General features: G+C 41.2%; 2 protein-coding genes and 1 long non-coding RNA gene across 3 annotated transcripts in view; 1 reads left to right on the forward strand and 2 right to left on the reverse strand.

Moving 5' to 3' along the window:
* Positions 1 to 6,912, reverse strand: part of LOC307046042 (zinc finger protein 516-like) — an 85,310-nt gene extending 78,398 nt beyond the window's left edge. The window contains exons 1-3 of the mRNA XM_079692172.1: positions 5,570 to 6,912; positions 1,448 to 1,611; positions 24 to 419 (exon numbers count right to left, since the gene is read on the reverse strand). The gene's annotated coding sequence lies outside the window, so the exon portion shown is untranslated. The remainder of the gene's footprint in view (positions 1 to 23; positions 420 to 1,447; positions 1,612 to 5,569) is intronic.
* The window catches only part of LOC307046360 (uncharacterized protein), a gene marked incomplete at its 3' end in the record, with an annotated part of 109,984 nt that extends 91,347 nt beyond the window's left edge, over positions 1 to 18,637 (forward strand). The window contains exons 2-3 of the mRNA XM_079692758.1: positions 17,413 to 17,518; positions 18,504 to 18,637. Coding sequence (XP_079548884.1) covers positions 17,413 to 17,518; positions 18,504 to 18,637 — 240 coding nt within the window. The remainder of the gene's footprint in view (positions 1 to 17,412; positions 17,519 to 18,503) is intronic.
* On the reverse strand, positions 13,534 to 16,223 carry LOC307013808. The gene is made up of 3 exons (XR_013801072.1): positions 16,176 to 16,223; positions 14,264 to 14,323; positions 13,534 to 13,925 (listed from the first exon to the last, which is right to left on the reverse strand). It is a non-coding gene; the product is annotated as an uncharacterized lncRNA (long non-coding RNA).
* Positions 18,638 to 19,306: the final 669 nt, after the last annotated feature.

The raw sequence follows: 19,306 nt of genomic DNA on the forward strand, positions 1-19,306 counted from the left end.
TTTCCCCCTCACCCCACCCTCACCTCCATTCCCTATATCGCCCAGTGGGAGGCTAAACGGTAGATATGCAGAAACAACTCCCTTATCGCCACGTCCCACTACACAGAGCGCTGACAGAGGATTGCACAAGACAAAAGACAAAAGGTAGGCAGAGACAAACCAATGTGGAACAATGGGAGGTTGAAATCACAACCTAATGATTATCACAGCAACTGTCACAACTAAAAGCATTTAATTGACCTTATTTTGAGCTTCTCTGTAAGGCAGTTATTAATAAACGCATGCATACAAAGACATTTTGGGTGCATATCAAGCATCTGTCTGTGTACGTTCTTACCTCGTGAACATTTCATATGTTTGCATATATTTAAAATTATTCTCTCCAACTTCTCTGTTTCACTGTCCTCATGTTGCACAACCTGCATAAACAAAAAAATATCTCATTGAAATTCGTATTTGTTCTAGTGTCAATGACTGACTGTTAGATGTTGAATATTCATTGGTTGGCTTATTTATCTTTTATCTTATTTCTGGCTTCCATTCGTAGATTCACAATTTCCTAATCAACAAGCATAACGGGGTTGTTTTGAGGGTATTGTGTCTTGGATTTTCACAATAAAAGTATGAAAGGTGGGGGTAGGTAATTTTGGAGAAACCAGCTCGAGTGCGCTAGAATTTGAAAATACACATCTGCCACTTCCTTACAGAGCCCCTCCTCCAACACACACGAATGCGCACATGACCAATGAGGGCACGAGATAAGTTTGTGCAGAGATGGAAGGCTGACAGGCAGGTAGGCCATCCAGTTATTTTAGCCGGGTACTACAGCTTCCACAGATGACATTTTTTTTAATGGATTTGTTGCAAAAGCACTTAAGATATTCATTGCTATCGGGATGTTAAGAGCATTCAATGGAATATAAAATTTAAAAAATATATTTTTTAAAGTGTATCTCGAGCCGGATTCTCAAATGTACCTACCCCACCTTTAATTCGTATTTATACTACTGTCAATTACTGACATTGAGATTTAAGATATTCATATGTCGGCAAAAAAAAATTCTGGCTCCTAATTTGTAGTCACACAATTTCATTATCAACAAGCATTACAGGTTGCATTACAACAAGCATTACATGTTAGGTTGAGTATATTGTGTCTTGGGTTTTCACAATAAAACGTAAGCAATAATTTGCGTTGGCAATTCTTATTCATTCTGGTGTCAATTGCTGACTTTGAGATGTTACATTTTAATATGCTGCATTTTGTTCTTCTTCTGCCTCCTCATTTGTGGAGGCACAATTTAATAATCAACAATGATATCAGGTTGGTTTGAGAATATTGTGTCTTGGATTTTCACAATAAAATTAAATATTTTGCATGGGTAAACGCTTCCTTACTAAAGCAGAGCCCTGGAAGGCGGGGGAGTGTTTCCAAGCGTGGCCTTACCTCCCCGGTCCCCCGTCGAGGTTGGTCACAGGGGAGGACGCCCATGGCGACCGCGTCTGTCAGAAGCTGTTTCCGTGATGCCGAAGAATGATTGGTTTCATGGATCCGGACGGTGCTCTCCGACAGCGCAGGGGGAGACTCTGCCACACCTGGGAGAAGCAGCACTGGCAGAATGTGAAATGTTACTGAGCAAGGTCATTCCATGGGGTCATTGTAAGACCTGTCACCCGTCTCCCCACAACGTCATTGAAAAATTCTACCGGACTTGTGCTACGTATGGAGAATATTGTGTCTGAATTTATCTTTTGTTTCAGTCTGACTTATAACTACAGACAACAAAGTCCTGTTTTTTAAAAAGGAAACAGAAAAGCCAAAATCAGCAAGGACACCCTCCAGGCAATGGTTGTTTCTGTTGTGGCTCTGAATACTCATTAACCTGCAACAGAAGCTTCTGATTGCAGTTTTTCACCAGATACCTCATCTGCAAAGTGCTGCAAACAGGCACCGCATTTTCAAGTCTGACTCATGTCTAGCCCAGTGGAAAAGCGCGACCAGTATCATTGATGTCAGTGCCGTTGGTGAGGCTTGTTAGAATGAATGACAAGACTAGAGATGTTACTCAACGACAGCAACTCTCACTCACTGTCGATATGTTTTTCTACAACATGGCTCTTTCAGGAGGTGGGCTTCCTGACAATCCCACTCCCAGAGCCTGTGACAATTTTAATGATTGATCACCCTGCTCCTGACAGCGGTGAGAGGGAAGAGAGCCAAACTACAGAGAGAAAAGAAAAGGAAAGGGAGGAAAGAGGGGCGTGGACAATCCCACAAGGTCAGAGTGATGTCCAGTCTTTTGTTTCCAGTGGTGAGATCCGTGGCCTGTGTGCAGCCGCGAGGGGACGCGCGGAGTAACCGGCGGCCTGGCAGGAACAGATGTTCTTACACAATGAACATGAATGTGGTTGGCTGCTTATTCACTAGAAGTCAAGAGGCTGACCTCCCCTTTTATTGAAACAAAGAAAAATACAGGAAAGTGCGACGGCTTTCTACCTGTGTGCCTTTATCAGGCGAACATGTTTCTGAGGCAATGGGGCCCCTATTCAATATGATTTATGTCCTGCTTAAGATACATGATAGGCATCTATTTATGGACATGATAATACAATACGATACAATAAATCTCTTATGTAATCCAGTCTGGAAATGTGTCTGCGGCTCAACAAAACAGAAGACACAACAGTATAAAAAAACAGCATGTCAATGTCCGCGATCTCAGGGTATAGATGAAATTTGAGATAAATAAATTATACTTAAAGGTATACGTTTTTAGTGGCCAAAAGGACTCTATAGCACTGCCCGGAGCTCAAGAGCTCAATAAAGGATGGGCGTTATCTACCATGTCTGCAGTAGGACAATATGTAATAGATATCTTCCCCTCAGCATGTGCAGATCTTACAAAATGGTATTTGATGCTACATGCTTGCTTCTCTGTCTGGATACAGGGTTTTTGGATAGAGCTATTGCTCCCTGGTTGTCCTCGTATATCTTCACTGGTACATGTGGGCTATTATGGTCTACCCCTTTTAATAACTGTACAAGGTACATGCTCTCTTGAATAGTCACCGCTAATGCCATGTACTCGGCCTCACAGGTTGATAGCGCCACTGTTGGCTGCTTCCTGCTTTTCCAGGATATAACTGGACCATTTTCAGTTAAGCTGAAACAATATCCAGTTGTGCTTCTCCTATCATTTTGATCGGCTGCCCAATCAGCATCACTGTATCCCTCAAGCTTTAGGCTTTCCTCACTTTTCTTGTAATGTAGCTCTTGGTCTATTGTACCCTTTAGATACCTCAACAGTTGTTTTGCTGCAGCCCAATGTTGTTGTTTTGGTTCTGCTAAGTGTTGGGATAGTTTACTCACAATCCAGCTCAGATCAGGTCTAGTACATGTCATAATGTATATCAAGCTACCTACTATCTCTCTGTATCCTGTTGAATCGATAACTTCACTCTCAGTGTCAAAATGTAACTTTTGCTTACATGCAGTTGACCTTGATTTGCACTCTGACATGCCAAACCTCTCTAGCATCTTTGCTATGTGTCTCTTTTGGCTCATTTTGATCTCCCCCTCAATCTGTGTAAAGTCGATACCTAGGAAGTGTTTAAGTTCCCCCAAATCTTTCATTTTAAACTTCCTCTTCAACATCTCTTTGACATCACTGAGTGAACCGTTGTTATTGGCCGCTATAAGTAGGTCATCTACCCATATCAACAGAATAACTCTTTCTTTCTCAGACTCTTTTCTTTAGACACAATGATCAGCATCATCTCTGTAAGATGATCATGCAGTAACTTGTTCCAGTTTCGCCCGGATTGCTTTAAACCATACAATGACTTGTTGAGTTTGCACACTAAGTGTTCCCCTGTTTTAGATTTTGCCTCAAAACCTTCGGGCTGTTCCATATATAACTCGCAGTCTATTGGTGCATGGAGATAAGCCGTCTTCACATCCATTTGGTGTAGGAGAAGATCATCCTGTATAGCCACCTGCATCAATATACGTACAGAAGTCATATTTGCTGTCGGTGAAAAAGTTTCCTTGTAATCAATTCCCTCTACTTGACTATAGCCTTTAGCTACATATCTGGCTTTAAAAATCTCAGATCCGTCTGGGCTTTCCTTTACTGCATATACCCAACGACCTCCCACTGCTTGCTTGCCCTTTGGCAGTGTGGTCAGACTGAAGGTCTCATTCTCTGTTAAAGAGTTAATCTCCTCTTTCATTGCATCAGCCCACATTTTTGATTTCTTTGAGCCTACAGCCTGCATGTATGTTTTGGGTACGTCACAAGCAACCCTGTAGAAATAATCTACATTTTCACCTTCATCATTAAAATCAGCCTTACACTGATACTCCGTTAAATATTTTGGAGCGTTTCTTTGTCTAGTGGGATAGCGTTGTACACTCTCTCCCTGCTCTCTTTGAGTACCATCTGTCTGGATCTGACTAGCCTCAATATTCTCCTCACTATAGGGCTGTACACCCACATTAGGCTCTCTCTGATTCTGGTTCACCATTTTTGTCCCTACTGGTGTTGTGGGAATAATTTCTCCATAAGGGTCAAAATCCATATTATGATTTGTCTGAGTCTGACTATCTGCACTACTCTTTGTGATACATTTTACCAGCCTATATTTCAGGAATTTCCCTGTCTCAGGATAAAATACTTGGAATGCTGGGCTATATTTGTCGTATCCTACAAAAATACCCTTTGCACATCTAGAATCTAGCTTCTTCTTATCCTGCTTATACCCGTAGCATTCAGAGCCAAATAATTTCATGTTGGACAAGTCGGGTGTTTTGCCAGTAAAAACACGGTATGGTGTCTGCTCTAGACGCTTACAGTAACACCTGTTACGTATCTGTACTGCTGTTTGTACAGCATATGTCCATAACTGCTTTGGGAGGTTACCCTCTTAATAGCATGCATCGTGACATCTCAAATAAGGTCCTCTAACCTCTCTCGGCAGTACCGTTCTGGTGAGGTAAGTATGTATGGGGCACTTGTCTCGTGCCTTATCCCTTTCGTCCTAAGTAAAGTTTGAAACTCATGCCTGGTAAATTCAGTACCGTTGTCAGATCTTATGCACTTAATGTGTCCATATGGAGCAGTATCCGCTATGAATTTTTCAGTAGCTTTTGCTGTATCACTCTTTGCTTTGATAAAGTAGGGAAAAATCATCCCACTATAATCATCAGTAAATGCTATTGCATATCTGTACCTGTCTTTATCTGCTGGTTCTATTGGACCGCATAGGTCTGTATGTACTAGCTCTAGTACTGTCTTAGCTTTTGCATCTGCCTGCCTGTTTCTGCTTTGTGTACATTTTCCCTGCGTACATATTTCACAGTTATTGTTAGACATGTCATGTTTCCCTTTGATCGACATACCTTTAACCACTTTCTCAAGTTTAGACACATCCTCAAAATTACAATGACCAAGTATTCTATGCCATGTCTGGATGTCATGAAAACCATTACAAACATCATCAGTATTTTCATCCTCTACTGTGCTAAGGTAATATAGCCTACCATACACATCCATTTTAAACTTAGGACCATTTTGATGAATCAGCCAATCATCACCGTCCTTGAAGCGGACCTCAGCTCCGCTGGCTGTCACTGCTTTCACGGAGAAAATGTCCTGTGGAAAAGATGGGATGTAAAGCGCTCGTTTGAGCCTCGTTTTCACTTGCCATCCCTCGCTGTCGAGCAGAACAACTTCGGCTTCTCCTCTCATCTTCGCCATCCCGGTCGTTTTCGTTCCATCTGCCAGCTCTATCACATGGTCCTCGGTTCTAAAGCTCTTATCGATTGTCTTAAACTTTGCCGTGTCATTAATCATGTGTGTCGTGGCACCACAGTCGACCATAAGACCTCTCTTATTTCCCACTTGATTTTGACAGTCACTTATTTTGGAAAAGAATGATGCACCGGTATCATCCTCCGTGTCTCCGTCTGCCTTCTTCACCTGATCACGGCCCAGCCCTCCGCCTAGGCCTCGGTGTGGCGTGTCCCATCATCGCTCGTCTCGCCTCGCTTGGATCTCGTTAGGGCATGTCCTAGCCATATGCCCCATCTTTCCGCACGTGTAGCATTCAGTGTCATCTAAGTCCATCTTCTTCCCTCTTCCACGTCCTCATGTCCTCGCACCGCTAGTCCTCATAACGCCGTCCTCGTCCGCATTCATGTCACTCGTCCTACATTTTTCAGTGCTCTCATAGCTCTGTAGTTTAGCTTTGAACTCACCGAACGTTAGATGGTCGTTGGTTTGAGTGACGTGCACGACAAACGGGTTGAATGAGTCCGGTAACCCCTTCACTACCATGGCAATCTGCAACCCGTCACTGATATTTTCTTCGGCCCTTCTCAAAGACGTGAATATAGTCTCCGCTCGAATAATATAATCAGTAACGGTATCGTTGCTTGCTTTGTGGACAGAAGAGAGTTCACAGTACAGGCTCACGACTCGTGGTTTGTCCTTTCCCGTGTAGTGCTCTCGGAGTATTGCCAACGCTTTTCTTCCATCTCGTTTCGCGTCTCTCATTATGATTGATAAACTCTTATTATCTAGACACTGCACTAATTCAGCATATGCTTCTGCATTCTTTGTTGCGTCTTCTTCAAGTGCTTGTTCGTCGTTGTAGTCTATCGCTGGCTCTTCCAGGATAACTTCACTGAGGCCGCGCAGTTCCATGTGCGCCAAAAACCTCGTCTCCCATAACTCAAAGTTTTTCTCGTTACTGTCGAATAACAACTTAAACCACCTTTGGCCTCCTTGACTGGGCCCATAACCTGTTGCGTGGGACATAATTCAGCAGACGTCTCCACGTTTGCAGTCAGCCAAAGTAGTGTAACAATGCTAACGGACAGAAAAAACACACGACCACTATCGCTCAGAGTTTGGCCTGGAGTAAGAGCCGTTTATTGTTTCTGCGCATGCTCATTAGCATCACCACGTTTCAGGCACATTATGATGATGTCATACACATGAACATAAACATGACTTTGACATTATACAAATATGCAGAACACAAAGACATGCCATGGGAATTTCAAAAATAAAGGCACCTTAAAGATGAAGATGGTGTCTATTAATGTATTCACTGTGTTGATGAATTTGGGTCGTTGATCTTGGATCAACATATTTTTTAAGAACAATGTATTGTTACACTCCTAAAAATGACCTGATATTCTAGTTTTCCACAATCTAAAAAAAAATTATAATATTTGACAAGTGACTTGACAAAATAGAATCAATCAATCAATACTAAATTAATATGCTCATAAGAGCAGCCGCTGGGCGGAGTCACAGAAACGTTCAACTGATCTTCACTCCTCGACCTTTTCGACCGTGCCAGTCAAAAGATACCGCTTTGTTTCAACCACTGCCGTCTCGCCGTTCCTCCGTGTCCCGCCCTCTCTGTCTGTCTGTAGGCTTGTTTGAGACGCGTTGCGGCTTGCCTCGAAAGTAGACGAGAATAGCCGATCGCAGCCTGGGGAGGTCTCAAAAAGCTCGCCTGAAGTCGGACAGCTCCGAGTCGGCTTCTTCTTCTTGTTCGCCTTCTTCTTCTTCTTCTCTCGGTTTTTTGGCGGATTGCAAACAACTTTAAGGTGCATACCGCCACCTCCGGAGTCGGCTTGACTCGGTTTGCATTTATAAAGAATGCACACATGTGTTTAATCGTTATAGAGAGGCGAAGTCCCTCCCCTTCCGGGAGCCTCCATGGGACCCCGGAAGCGGAAAATTATACATTGAATTCAATGGAGAGAGAAAACGTATCTTTTGATCCCGTTTGAATTGTGCCACGAATGACACATATGATGTTTGTCAATTTAAAAGAACATTTTGCAAGTCAAAAAAATTAAAATGTGTCGTAAAACTGTGAAGTAACACATTTTTTCATGTTAAGCCGCTCAGTGAACTACATGTCTCTGGTCCCGCACAATACGCGTCACCAACACAAAGATGACCGTCACGTTGGAACATTTCACCTCATTCTTTCAGAATGAGAATACAAGTATAAAACGAGGTGAAAATCACTACAAGTCTGGGCCCGTTGAGAGCTGTACATACACGAAAGGGGAGTTAGTCGGTTCTGTAAGAGCCAGCATGCGGGACCGGCTTTACAAGGTTTCGGTGAGTAACATGAGTGCAATGTTTAACGTTAATGTCAGTCAATAAGGAGGAGAATGAAAAAGAAGATGATGAACCACAGACCCGGCATATAATGACTGCAGTGGGCAGGGCTGTGTTAATTTATGTTACTGTTATCAATAGCATTAGTTGACTGAGAAAACCGTCAAGAAAAAAAGTTTAGCAATGTTACGAGTCGACTAGCATAATATGAACCACGGCTGTGATTGACAACCTGGACAGCCAGTCAGAAGCTAGAATGCCAACCTAGAGAGCCAATCAGAACCTAGAACGGGTGTACTGTATACGGGTGTGTATGCTGTGGATAACATTAGTGTTCACAAGAACAAGGTATACTCCCGTGTTTTGTTTTAGTTGCTCTTCAGATTGAAGCGGCCAGTTTTATATCGACTATATGTGTGATCTCCTTTTTACATCTCGTTGTGTCATTTGAGTTTATTTGCTGTGTGTAGATTCAAGGATTTTGGTTATCTTGTCAATTTGTTTGGTTATGGTTATCTAGGCACAGCTGTGTGTGACTCCCTCTGGTACACTGGTATGTGTTTTCCTAATGTAGAGAGCATTGATTAATTCATAAACTACACACTGAGTCTAGATCCTGACCAAATCCTTTTTTGTTGATCAAATGTTTTTCAAAAATGTAATACACATTTAAAAAAAAATACAATGTACAATCACAACCAATACAACACAAATTACAAAAACTTCAGAAAAAACAAACAATAACAACAATCAGACAAGAGGACAAAACAATGGAAAAATAAACCCTCCCACCCCCAGATCTGGACCATCCTTGTATTGCTCATTCAATCTATTATAGCATGTTAACAAACATGGTACTTACTTTATTTGTACAGATCTACATGGGAGAGGATGGCGCGATGCAGAGCGCTGTCTGTGGTTGTTCACGGGGGATGTACAAATGCAGCCACGCTGCAGCATTGGCAATATTTGCCATTTGGCAGATCAGCTCCACAGAAGTTGAGTGCCAGTGGAGGAAGCCTGGCACTTCAAAAGTAGTCCAGCCGGTGTCTCAACTCTACCAACAGCAAGAGGAGACATACAACCCACTGGCCAGAGACATCGCCACTGAGGAAGTAGACTGGTTTAGGTCTGCACTGAGGGGCGCAGCGTGGCATGGCATGGCTTTTGTCACCTGAGCCAGAGCTGCAGCCTCAACATCAGGCCATTTTCAACGTGCCGGAGCTGGTGAAGGAGCATGGGGGTCGGGGGCTTGAGGCAATTCTTGCCTCAATGCGACTGAGCAGAGACCATTAAGCTGCCATCCAGACAGCCACCGTAGGACAGCAGACAAATCGTCAGTGGCAGTTACACAGGCAGGGCAGGTTGACAGCCAGCAATTTTGGTGCTGTGCTGAGGTCGGGACTTTCATCCACTCCATGCGCGTCCCTCATGAAGAGGGTGCTTGGGGGGTACAATTTAGACGGAGTCATGGCTGTCAACTGGGGAGTTGTAAACGAGGTGTGTTTGGCCTTTTAAGTGTGACACATATGTAGTGATAAATGCTTCACCAGACCACTGTTCCTAAATAAAAAAAGTTTTCTGCATTGTCAGTCATTTTTTCCAAATAATTACCAATATTTCACAAATTCTTCATGTCAACTTAAGAGCACAGCTTTGTGTCAGCTTTGCTTGGTTCATCTTACTGGGGGGCAGCTACATGGATGTCGGTGCAGTCCACAATCATTTTGCAGTTGAAGGCAGAATTAATTTATTATTGACTCAGAATGAAGCACAACTTCATGTCATACAATACATTGACTTTATTTGTAATTGTGTAAAAAAATAAAGCATTTATTAGCAAGCAGGACCTGCAGGAACAGAGAACGGTGATGGATGGAGCTGGGAAGAGAGAAGAATAAAGAAAACAGATCAACTTTATTATCGGATATTAATTCAATTTCAAAACAAGTTGCCGCTCCTACAGTTTTCTAGTATGTAAAGATGATTTCACATGACCTATGCAAAATATCACACTCAATACATGTGTCTCTCTGGGGGGTGCATTGTGCCTTTGATGTATATAAATAATATACCATAACCAAATACTATTACGTACAGTGGAAATCAGGTTGCCAGAGCAGCTCAGTGTGCATGTTCCTCAGGGTCTCAGCAGTTACAGGTGAGGTAAAGACAATAAGAGAAAAAGGTCAGTAACAACACTTTAAAGTAACAACACTGAATAATTATCTATTTTAATAATTTTCTCTCAGTCATCACTCAACTACTGTCTTTCCAACAAACAGCTTGACTCACCCTCACTGTCATCACAATGACACATGTCCAGAAGAATGTCATGCAAAGCTCCCTGCCTGCCTGCCTTCCTTCGACTCTCCCTGAACTGCTTCCTTAGCACCCGGTGGAGGGCGCAGTAGGCTACTCTTCAAATGTTTCACGAAATACTTACCATGATGACTACTCTTACTGTTTAACATTTTGGTGTACTTCATGTAATAAAATAATAACTTCATGGTAAGGCTACTAAAAATGACAAGGCTAAGTAATGTAATGCTAACTAACGTGCTCGCTACTCGTCGCTACTAGCTAGGTAGCCAACTTGACTATGTTCCATGCACAACATGTATATTACCTATGATATTACCTGATATGTCTGATCCAGCGACTCCTGGTCCTTTCATAAGACGGGAAGCGATAGAACGAGCAAGTGGTATGATCACTTTTGTGATTACAACATGGTACAAAAGCACACAGGCATCTTGTAAAAGTGAATTTATTGGAACAATCTCTTATATTTATTGGAGGGAATAAATCAGTTATGAAATCTTCTTTTTCGCTTTAATTACGAGTCGCAACCACTTGGAGCATTATCGCCTGTGACATCACATGCGCGACCCAGAATGGGATTTGGGATTTGTAGTCTTTGTAGTCGCATATTTTTCATAGTCTTATATTTCAACAGTTTTACGACAAAATTTGACTTTTTTGACATGGAAATGATTGTTTAAGATTGACAAACATCATATGTGTAGTTCGTGGCACAATTCAAACGGGATCAAAAGATACGTTTTCTCTCTCCATTGAATTCAATGTATAATTTTTCGCTTCCGGGGTCCCATGGACCGGAAGTAGATGGGCGTGACTTCGCCTCTCTATATTCAGATATGTACTAAGTAAATACATTTGTTCCTGCTCAAGATTAGATTCAACTCTATTGTTATTGCACAGATTACAGGTACTGAGACAACGAAATGCAGTTTAGCTTCCAACAAGGAGTGCAACAAGCAGTAAAGTGAAAAGTAATGTACACAATCTACAGAATAAAATATAGAATGAATTGAATGATGAATAAACAGTGAATGAATGAATATGTAATGAATAATGTAATGTAATGAATATGAATATGTATGAATATACACAGCAGCCTGTGAGCAGTATGAACAGTGTGTATGAATATGCTAAGATATATAAAGTATGAAAACGGTAAGCAGTGACCACCAGCACGTGGTAAAAACCACCAGTGAGCGCTCAGCTGGATATACCAGCGAATCGTTCCCATCAAGCATTTCGCTTCAGCAGCCCGCGGAGAGGAACTGCGCTGCCGCGCCGCGCCTCGCTCTCAAGGCTGCGGGCGTCTTTGTCCCGCGAGATTTCAACGTCTCCAGAGCCTCCAGAGCATGTCGGACAAAATTACTAACCATCATGCAACGCACTAGCAAGACGTTGATCGAAATTGCGCAGGTCTGCGCAGGTCTCGCTTGTCTCAAACAAGCCTTGTGTCTGTTTCAGTTTCGCCAGCAAGACTGCTGGTAGACCAGCATAAATACCAGCTTCACCAGCATAGACCAGCATGACATCCATGCTGGGCTATGCTGGTTTAGCTGACCAGGCTGATCTTAAACCAGCAAGAACAGCCTGGCCAGCTTGTCCAGCCTGGTAAACGAGCCTAACACCAGCCTAACACCAGCCTAACACCAGCCTAACACCAGCCTAACACCAGCCTAACACCAGCCTAACACCAGCCTAACACCAGCCTAACACCAGCCTAACACCAGCAACCATCTTAAACTGGTCTATGCTGTTTTTTTCAGCAGGGCAGTGTCACTCTGGACGCCCATACTGTACCTTCTCATTCTATCTTTATAAACACTCTGCCCTGCTTCCTAATTGTCTGCATTCCATATATAGAGTAGGGCTGAACGATTAATCAATTTTAAATTATGCAATTATAGAATCGCAAAGCCTGTGATTGTTTTTTTGTTTTTTTCTTGTGTGTCAGTCATCCACACCAATCAGAAGTGCTGTGCTCCACATGTACCGTCATTGTTAACCAATCAGAAGTGGCCCATGATAGAAGGTGATAGACAGATTGATCCAGTCACCTGCCAAGTATTTTCATGTTTGACATCTATTACAGGGTGAATCTTAAACTGAAGCTTGACTTTAAAGCAACCCAAGGGAAGTTTCATGTAAGTTTAGTTATTTCACTCGTAGCTCGGGCTGCGGGGGTGCTAGAGACGGGAGCACGTTGATACGACCTTGCTAGCCGGAGATATGGCCGCATTTTACAATAAACTTCCGTTGGGTCGCTTAAAAACAAATATCTCAATTAGATTATTTCCCCAAATCGTGAAGCCCTAATATAGAGGATCTATTTGTGTCAATTGAAAGAAATATTCTCTTGTCTTCCGGTCATTGTGAATATACGAGATATTATCAATAGGCTACTGTTTCCACATTACATTATAAACATCCAAGGCAAAAAATGATTTGAATTGAGTCAAGGATCTTATCTCAAACATTAAGAAATGTTACCATAGTGTACATAGTACGTACCATGGTATACCATGGTACTACCATGGTACTACCATGGTACCTCAGATGTTACCATAGTGTACCATAGTACCTACCATGGTACCTCAGATGTTACCATGATGCATACCATGGTATAACCCTGGTACATACCGTTTTACCACAGCTGTTACCGTGGTACGTACCATGGTACCTCCGATACTATAGTACATGCCGCGGTACCTCAGATAACTGGTACTCCATAGAGTATTCAAATGGTACTACAGACATTACCATGGTATGTATCATGATAATCACTCAAGTCCCATTGTATGCATTTTTTTATTTTTTTATGTGAATGCAAGTCTTATACCTTGTTTAGTATTTTTCATTGCTGGTTTTAGTTGGTTTCCCTTTAGGTAACATATATTTTCATCTTCTTTTTCAACACATCTTCACACAAAATAGCCAAAGAATTACACTTTAGATAAAGATCTTCTCAATGTTGTTATTGAATGAGACAACTGAGTTCATACAGCGCTTCAATGTGGCGTTTTACTCACATATTTAGAAATATCCATACAGATTTACCCAGTCACAGACACAAATGCATTACAAAATACAGTTAATGATCAAACAGTGAGTTATAAAAAAACAATAATAGCATAAATAAAAACATCATCATATATGTGCAGACAAATTGAGTCTCAACAGTTTGTGCTAGCCCTCAACATTTGACTTGTCTCAAACCAAGGCATTTTCATCACATATAGCTTACCCCCATGTTCAATTGCAATACATTTAACTATGATGTCCTCACATGTCAATACAAACAATTCATTGGAGATCTTTACTTTTACAAAACAATGTGCAACACCAGTTTGTCTTTCTGGAACAAAGTGGACCTGCACAAATTATACCATTTCATGGTTTGGATCTTCCCCTCCGTTCTCTGATGACCCCTCCAGACTGAGAGACAGCAAAAGGCTATAAGATAAGATGGATCTTTGTTGATGCCCATAGGGAACAGGTGTTAGCATGCAGCAACAAAATATATTTAAATGGGAAGGTAGCATTGTGGGTGAAAGTCATATGTGCATACAGTGAAAATAATGTTAACTATAAGTTATAAAATAACTCCTGGTACATTTTGTTAAATATTTGTAACCCAACTTCTTTTGTGTCGGATAAATCTGTATTCTTATCATCATAGAAAACTGTGTTGTCTCTTACTGCTACCTGTAATGTAGCAAAGGTCATGGATTTTAACAGAATACATTTTTTTTTTAAATAAGTAAAACAATCCCTGCATGTTTATGTTGTACCATTTCATGTTGTTGATCTGTTCCTTCGTCGTCTGCAGCCATCTCTACCTCATCGTCACTCTGAGAGACAGAAAAGTTGAAATCAAATTAATTCAATAAAAAAAGAGGGGCTATTCCTGAGACAGGCATCATAAAAAGAGCATTCAAACAGGATACAAAGACAGTACATGACGGACAAACGATGAACTTGTGGCAATGCACAGTGGCAATGCATTAAAAACAAAATCAGTGACCAAGTAGCAGAGTCATAGTTAAGTCCACCAGTGAGTCCAATTTCTTAAAGAGCAACTTCCAGGTTAAAGACACCTGTGAATAAATGTGTAGGAAAATGATGAATACACTAGATTTTCAAAAAAATATACAGAAATATACACTACAGTGACATCTGGCGTCGTTTTTGTAAGAAATGTTAACTTCCGCATAAAAAAGCCTCGGCACGTGACCTCCCGCGTGTGACGTAACACGGGGGACACAAGGGGGAGAGCGGCCGGTGTAACGTATTAATAAACATGGATCCCAATGCTAGTTTCGACACAGAAGAAGTTGAACATGAATATTCGAATGCATATGACGGACCACAACCTTATAATTATGAGCCTGCTAGGCGTCCAAGAGACCAGGAGCAGCCAAGGATTAGAAGAAATAACGGCCATCGGAGAGAAATTGAGCTGTGGTGTGAGGAGAACCAGTGGAGAACTGGCTATCTTGGTGAGTGACCGGCGTTAGCTACAGAATGTTAGCTAACGTCACATCACAACATTGTGAAGTTAGCTATCATATATCAGGCTATAACTAAAGTAGCATTGATAATATAGTAACGTTACTGGCAGGACTGTTGATACTGATCCATAACAGAAACTAATGCGCAAGTATCAGCCGTATCTCGCGTTACCTAATGCAACTCCACACTACGGTGCTGTGTACCGGAGGAGAGACGCGAGATACGGCTGATACTTGACGATCTGGCGGAGAAAGGTTGTGGAGCCTCCGTTGATATATGTCGTTGTAAATGGCTTGATGGAAAGCAGGTGGAGCCGGGAGCCAGGAGTGACAGCCACAACGCACACACAAACAACACAGACAGGGGGAAACAAACAAACACAAAGGAGACGGCTGGAGCAGTACAGCCACCACAGCGTTACCTAATGCAACTCCACACTATGTCTTACGGTGCCGTGTACCGGAGGGTAGAGAGAGAGAGAGCAGCGAAGGCGGGGGGGGAGAGAGAAGTAATAAGGTTTCCTGATAAAGCTGTGGAGAGTATGTGCTGCAGGGAGGTGGATGCACAACGCACCCAGGAACGAACGCTAGCTCCAGTCCTTTTTACTGTGGACTCGATGTCCTGACAGGCTGGTATTTGTGCAACCTGCACAAACACAATACTGCACCATGATTACAAATGGTGAAATACAATGTAAAACTACCGAAAAATACCAGCTCCTTAAAACACAACCGCTCTACTCAACGCAACTCTACTATACCCGCGGTCAGAGAGGGGAGATGTGTCCCCTGTGTGATGCAATATGACGCGTTTGACGTATGACCTTAAAAAAAAGCCGTTTTTAAGAGCAGAGCTCAACATTGCTCCTTTCCCTCTGAATTCCTGCCCTTATGTCTCGTAAAACATATCAAATACTGCATTCACTTTTTTAATTGTAATTTTCAAGCAAGTTTAAGCATAAATGTAGAAAAAATAAAAACCTGCAAGATGCTCTTTAAGTCTGTGGATCAGTCAATGCAAAAAACTACCATTTCATGATGTGGATCCTCCCCTTTGTCATCTGATGTCCCGCCAGAATGGTAATCAGCCTGAGTTAAAGCAAAAGGCTACACAATAACTATCCTGATAATATGATTTCAATGAATCTAACACAACCTTATCGTCACTGTAATACATTATACTCTCACCCACCATTCGATCTTCATTTGAAGCTTCATCACTGGATGAGTCAGAGTCTGTAAATTGATCAAATCACACAGCTGTTACACAGACATTTATACACACTTTGATTGTGGGCATTTTAATTTGGCATCTCAGCAAAAAGCTAGGGTTGGTTATACTGTATGTCTCAGCTTTTTTAGAGTCAATATTGATTTTATATGTTTTATAACGTAATTTACATATTGCCCTACTGCTATCGAACTAGGAATAATAGCAGTATACACGAAGTGAATCTATACATGTACATATTGAATCCAAATTAAAGAACTTTTTCCAGGCACGGATTATTCTGCCGCTGAGGGTAGCTGGTGAGTGTGTGTGCGCGTGCCCAACTTTCGCCTCGCGCTTCCCGCTTCTCTAGCGTTGCTATAGGATAAAGACAGCAGTGCCAACTGCAATCTCCGGATTGTAATCACTTTGTTGCCACTACTTAGAGCTACTTTTGAACACAAAAATGTACGGGCTCTATGAATTTAGCAATGATACAATCGAAGTTGGCCGGTTAAATTTAATTGAGGGGGAGTACGATCCTGAATTGGACAAGGAGTATCTTGTCTGGTGGCCCCAAAATGGGAAAAAGATGGCTTGGACTGCGAAAGCGTTATCAACAGGCGGTAAGTTTGCATATTTAAATAGATCATACATGTACAGTTTATCATTATTATTATTATTATTATTATTATTATTAACAGTTGTTAGGCCTATGTTTTATTTGTTTAATATATAGCAGTGGCGGCTGGTCAATAGAGGTGCTATGGAAAGTCTTATGTTTATAATAAGTACAATACTGTTTAGTATATCAAATCTAAACCGTTATATGTTTCATTAGAATCATTACCCTCTCTCGTCTGGGAATTAAGCACCCCAGCGCAGCAGCAGCCAACCGCTGACCGTTGCTACCCGAAAAATATGGCAGCACATTTCAGCCAATCAGCGTCCTCAGATCTGTTAAATGAAAGGCGCTCTATAATCCGTTCTAAAGTTATTATTAAAAATAAAAAATAGTGTTTTTTATCTAAGAAAGTGTCGCCCATTGGAAACATTAATTAGTAAAAATATGCTTCTTCAGAAAGACGATATCAAAAAAGCAGCCCTCCATAGTTCATTGTCCTTCAGGTATAGCTCTCAGTTTCAAAAAGGTTGCAGACCTTTCCACACTGGGTTTTAAACCTAACCTTCTTTTTTTTAATGGTGTGCTTTTTGATAGGCCCAAGAGGTGAACAAAAATAGTTACCAGAGGACGTTGGAGGAAAGGATTGCTGCACTGGAGAGGGAGAATTATTCCCTCAGGAATGCTTTGAGCATCATTGAAGGTATGTTGATTTAACTGTGCTTGAGTAAAAGTAGAAGTACTCAGATCTTGTTCTTGAGTAAAAGTAGAAGTACTCAGATCTTGTACTTGAGTAAAAGTAGAAGTACCAGAGTGTCAGAATACTCTGTTACAGTAAAAGTCCTGCATTCAAAATGTTCCTCAAGTAAAAGTAGAAAAGTATTATCATCAAAATATAGTGAAAGTAGCGACAGTAAAAGTAGTCATTGTGCAGATTGGTCCATTTCAGAATAATAGATATGATATCTTTTATAATGATTGATCATGAAAGTGTTCTCAAAGCTGGTAAAGGTGCAGCTAGTTTGAATGACTTTGTATACTGCAGGGTAGCTTGTGGATTTACTCCAGGTGGAACTAAAGTCTGATTTAACACTTGATTATATTTCACATCATTCATCCACATCTGTAAAGTAACTAAAGGTATTAAATGCATGTAGTAAAAGTACACCATTTATCTCTGAATTGTAGAGGAGTAGAAGTACAAAGTAGCAAAACATTGAAATACTTAAGTAAAGTACAAGTATCTCAAAATTGTACCCAAGTATAGTACTTGTTGAGTTTATGAACTTAGTTACTTTACACTACTGGCTATACAGATAGAAAGACTAAGCCTTGCACAGAGGCATGAAAATGCATTTTCAAAATGCTCAACAGTGCTGCCAAAATTATAAACTGACTGCTACACAATTAAAATAAATGCTTTTATATATTTCTATTAGATGTGACTCTTTAGCGTTTCTGTTATTATTACAACTGTTGCTTTAGTTCTGACTGCTAAAATCATCTGTTATTCCTACATTTAAAGCCGATTTTCCGTGGGGTGGGGCGGTCGGGGGGCTTGGATCCTTGTCACCTTTTTCATACCTGATGAGTTTGCATCCCTGCTGTCTACCTGACTGTCTGTCTGTTTTTGTAATTTGTCTCTTCATATGTTAATTCCCCTTTTCTTTAATTCTTTCTCTCTTTAGGTGAAGTTAAATCTGTCTTCAAAGAGAAGACAGAGGCGGAGATCAAGGGCTACATACGCCAGAAACTCTCCAATTCGGCGAAGATCCTCAAAAGGAAAACATTAAAAAAAAATCAATTTGTTCGGCCACGTTAGGCCATTATGTTTTTTCATGCAATATTGTATGTTCGGTAGTATACATTAAAAATGTTAATACATGTAAATACATGTTGAGTCCATGTATTATTTGTATTTGCCTCAGTCCATTATTTTTATTTGATATAGCCTACCATTGTACATTCTACAGTATCTACAGTTTGGTACAGGTGTGACACAAATACAAGAACATATGTATTTACCATGGTAATTGTTATGGTGCCAGGGGTAGTGGGTTATCAAGCCCTCCAACAGCCATATGAAATGTTACCATAGTACTCGTACCATAGTACCATGGTATATTTACCACGGTACATGTACCACAGTATTTTTTGACAGATAGTACCATGGTATATTTTATAGTACCATGGTATTTGTTCCATAGCACATATAGTAATGTACCATGGTACATACCATGATTTGTACCATGGTACAATCTGTCAAAACTACTATGGTACAAGTACTATGGTAACATTTCTTATGGGTTACCAAGTCACCATGGGTTTCTTCCTGTGTGTGGGCGTGTGAGCTGCCTATGTGTCTTTCACTTGGAATGTAAGATCAGTTTCCAGTGAAGTAGGCCATTCACCACATACCAATTTGCCGGGAGTAATTAACTCATTCAGATTCAGAGAAAACCGGAGTAAATGGTTCAGGAAGTAGAGATGA

This window comes from Notothenia rossii (assembly GCF_949606895.1).
Source record: "Notothenia rossii genome assembly, chromosome: 7".
In the NCBI taxonomy this organism is placed as follows: domain Eukaryota; kingdom Metazoa; phylum Chordata; class Actinopteri; order Perciformes; family Nototheniidae; genus Notothenia; species Notothenia rossii.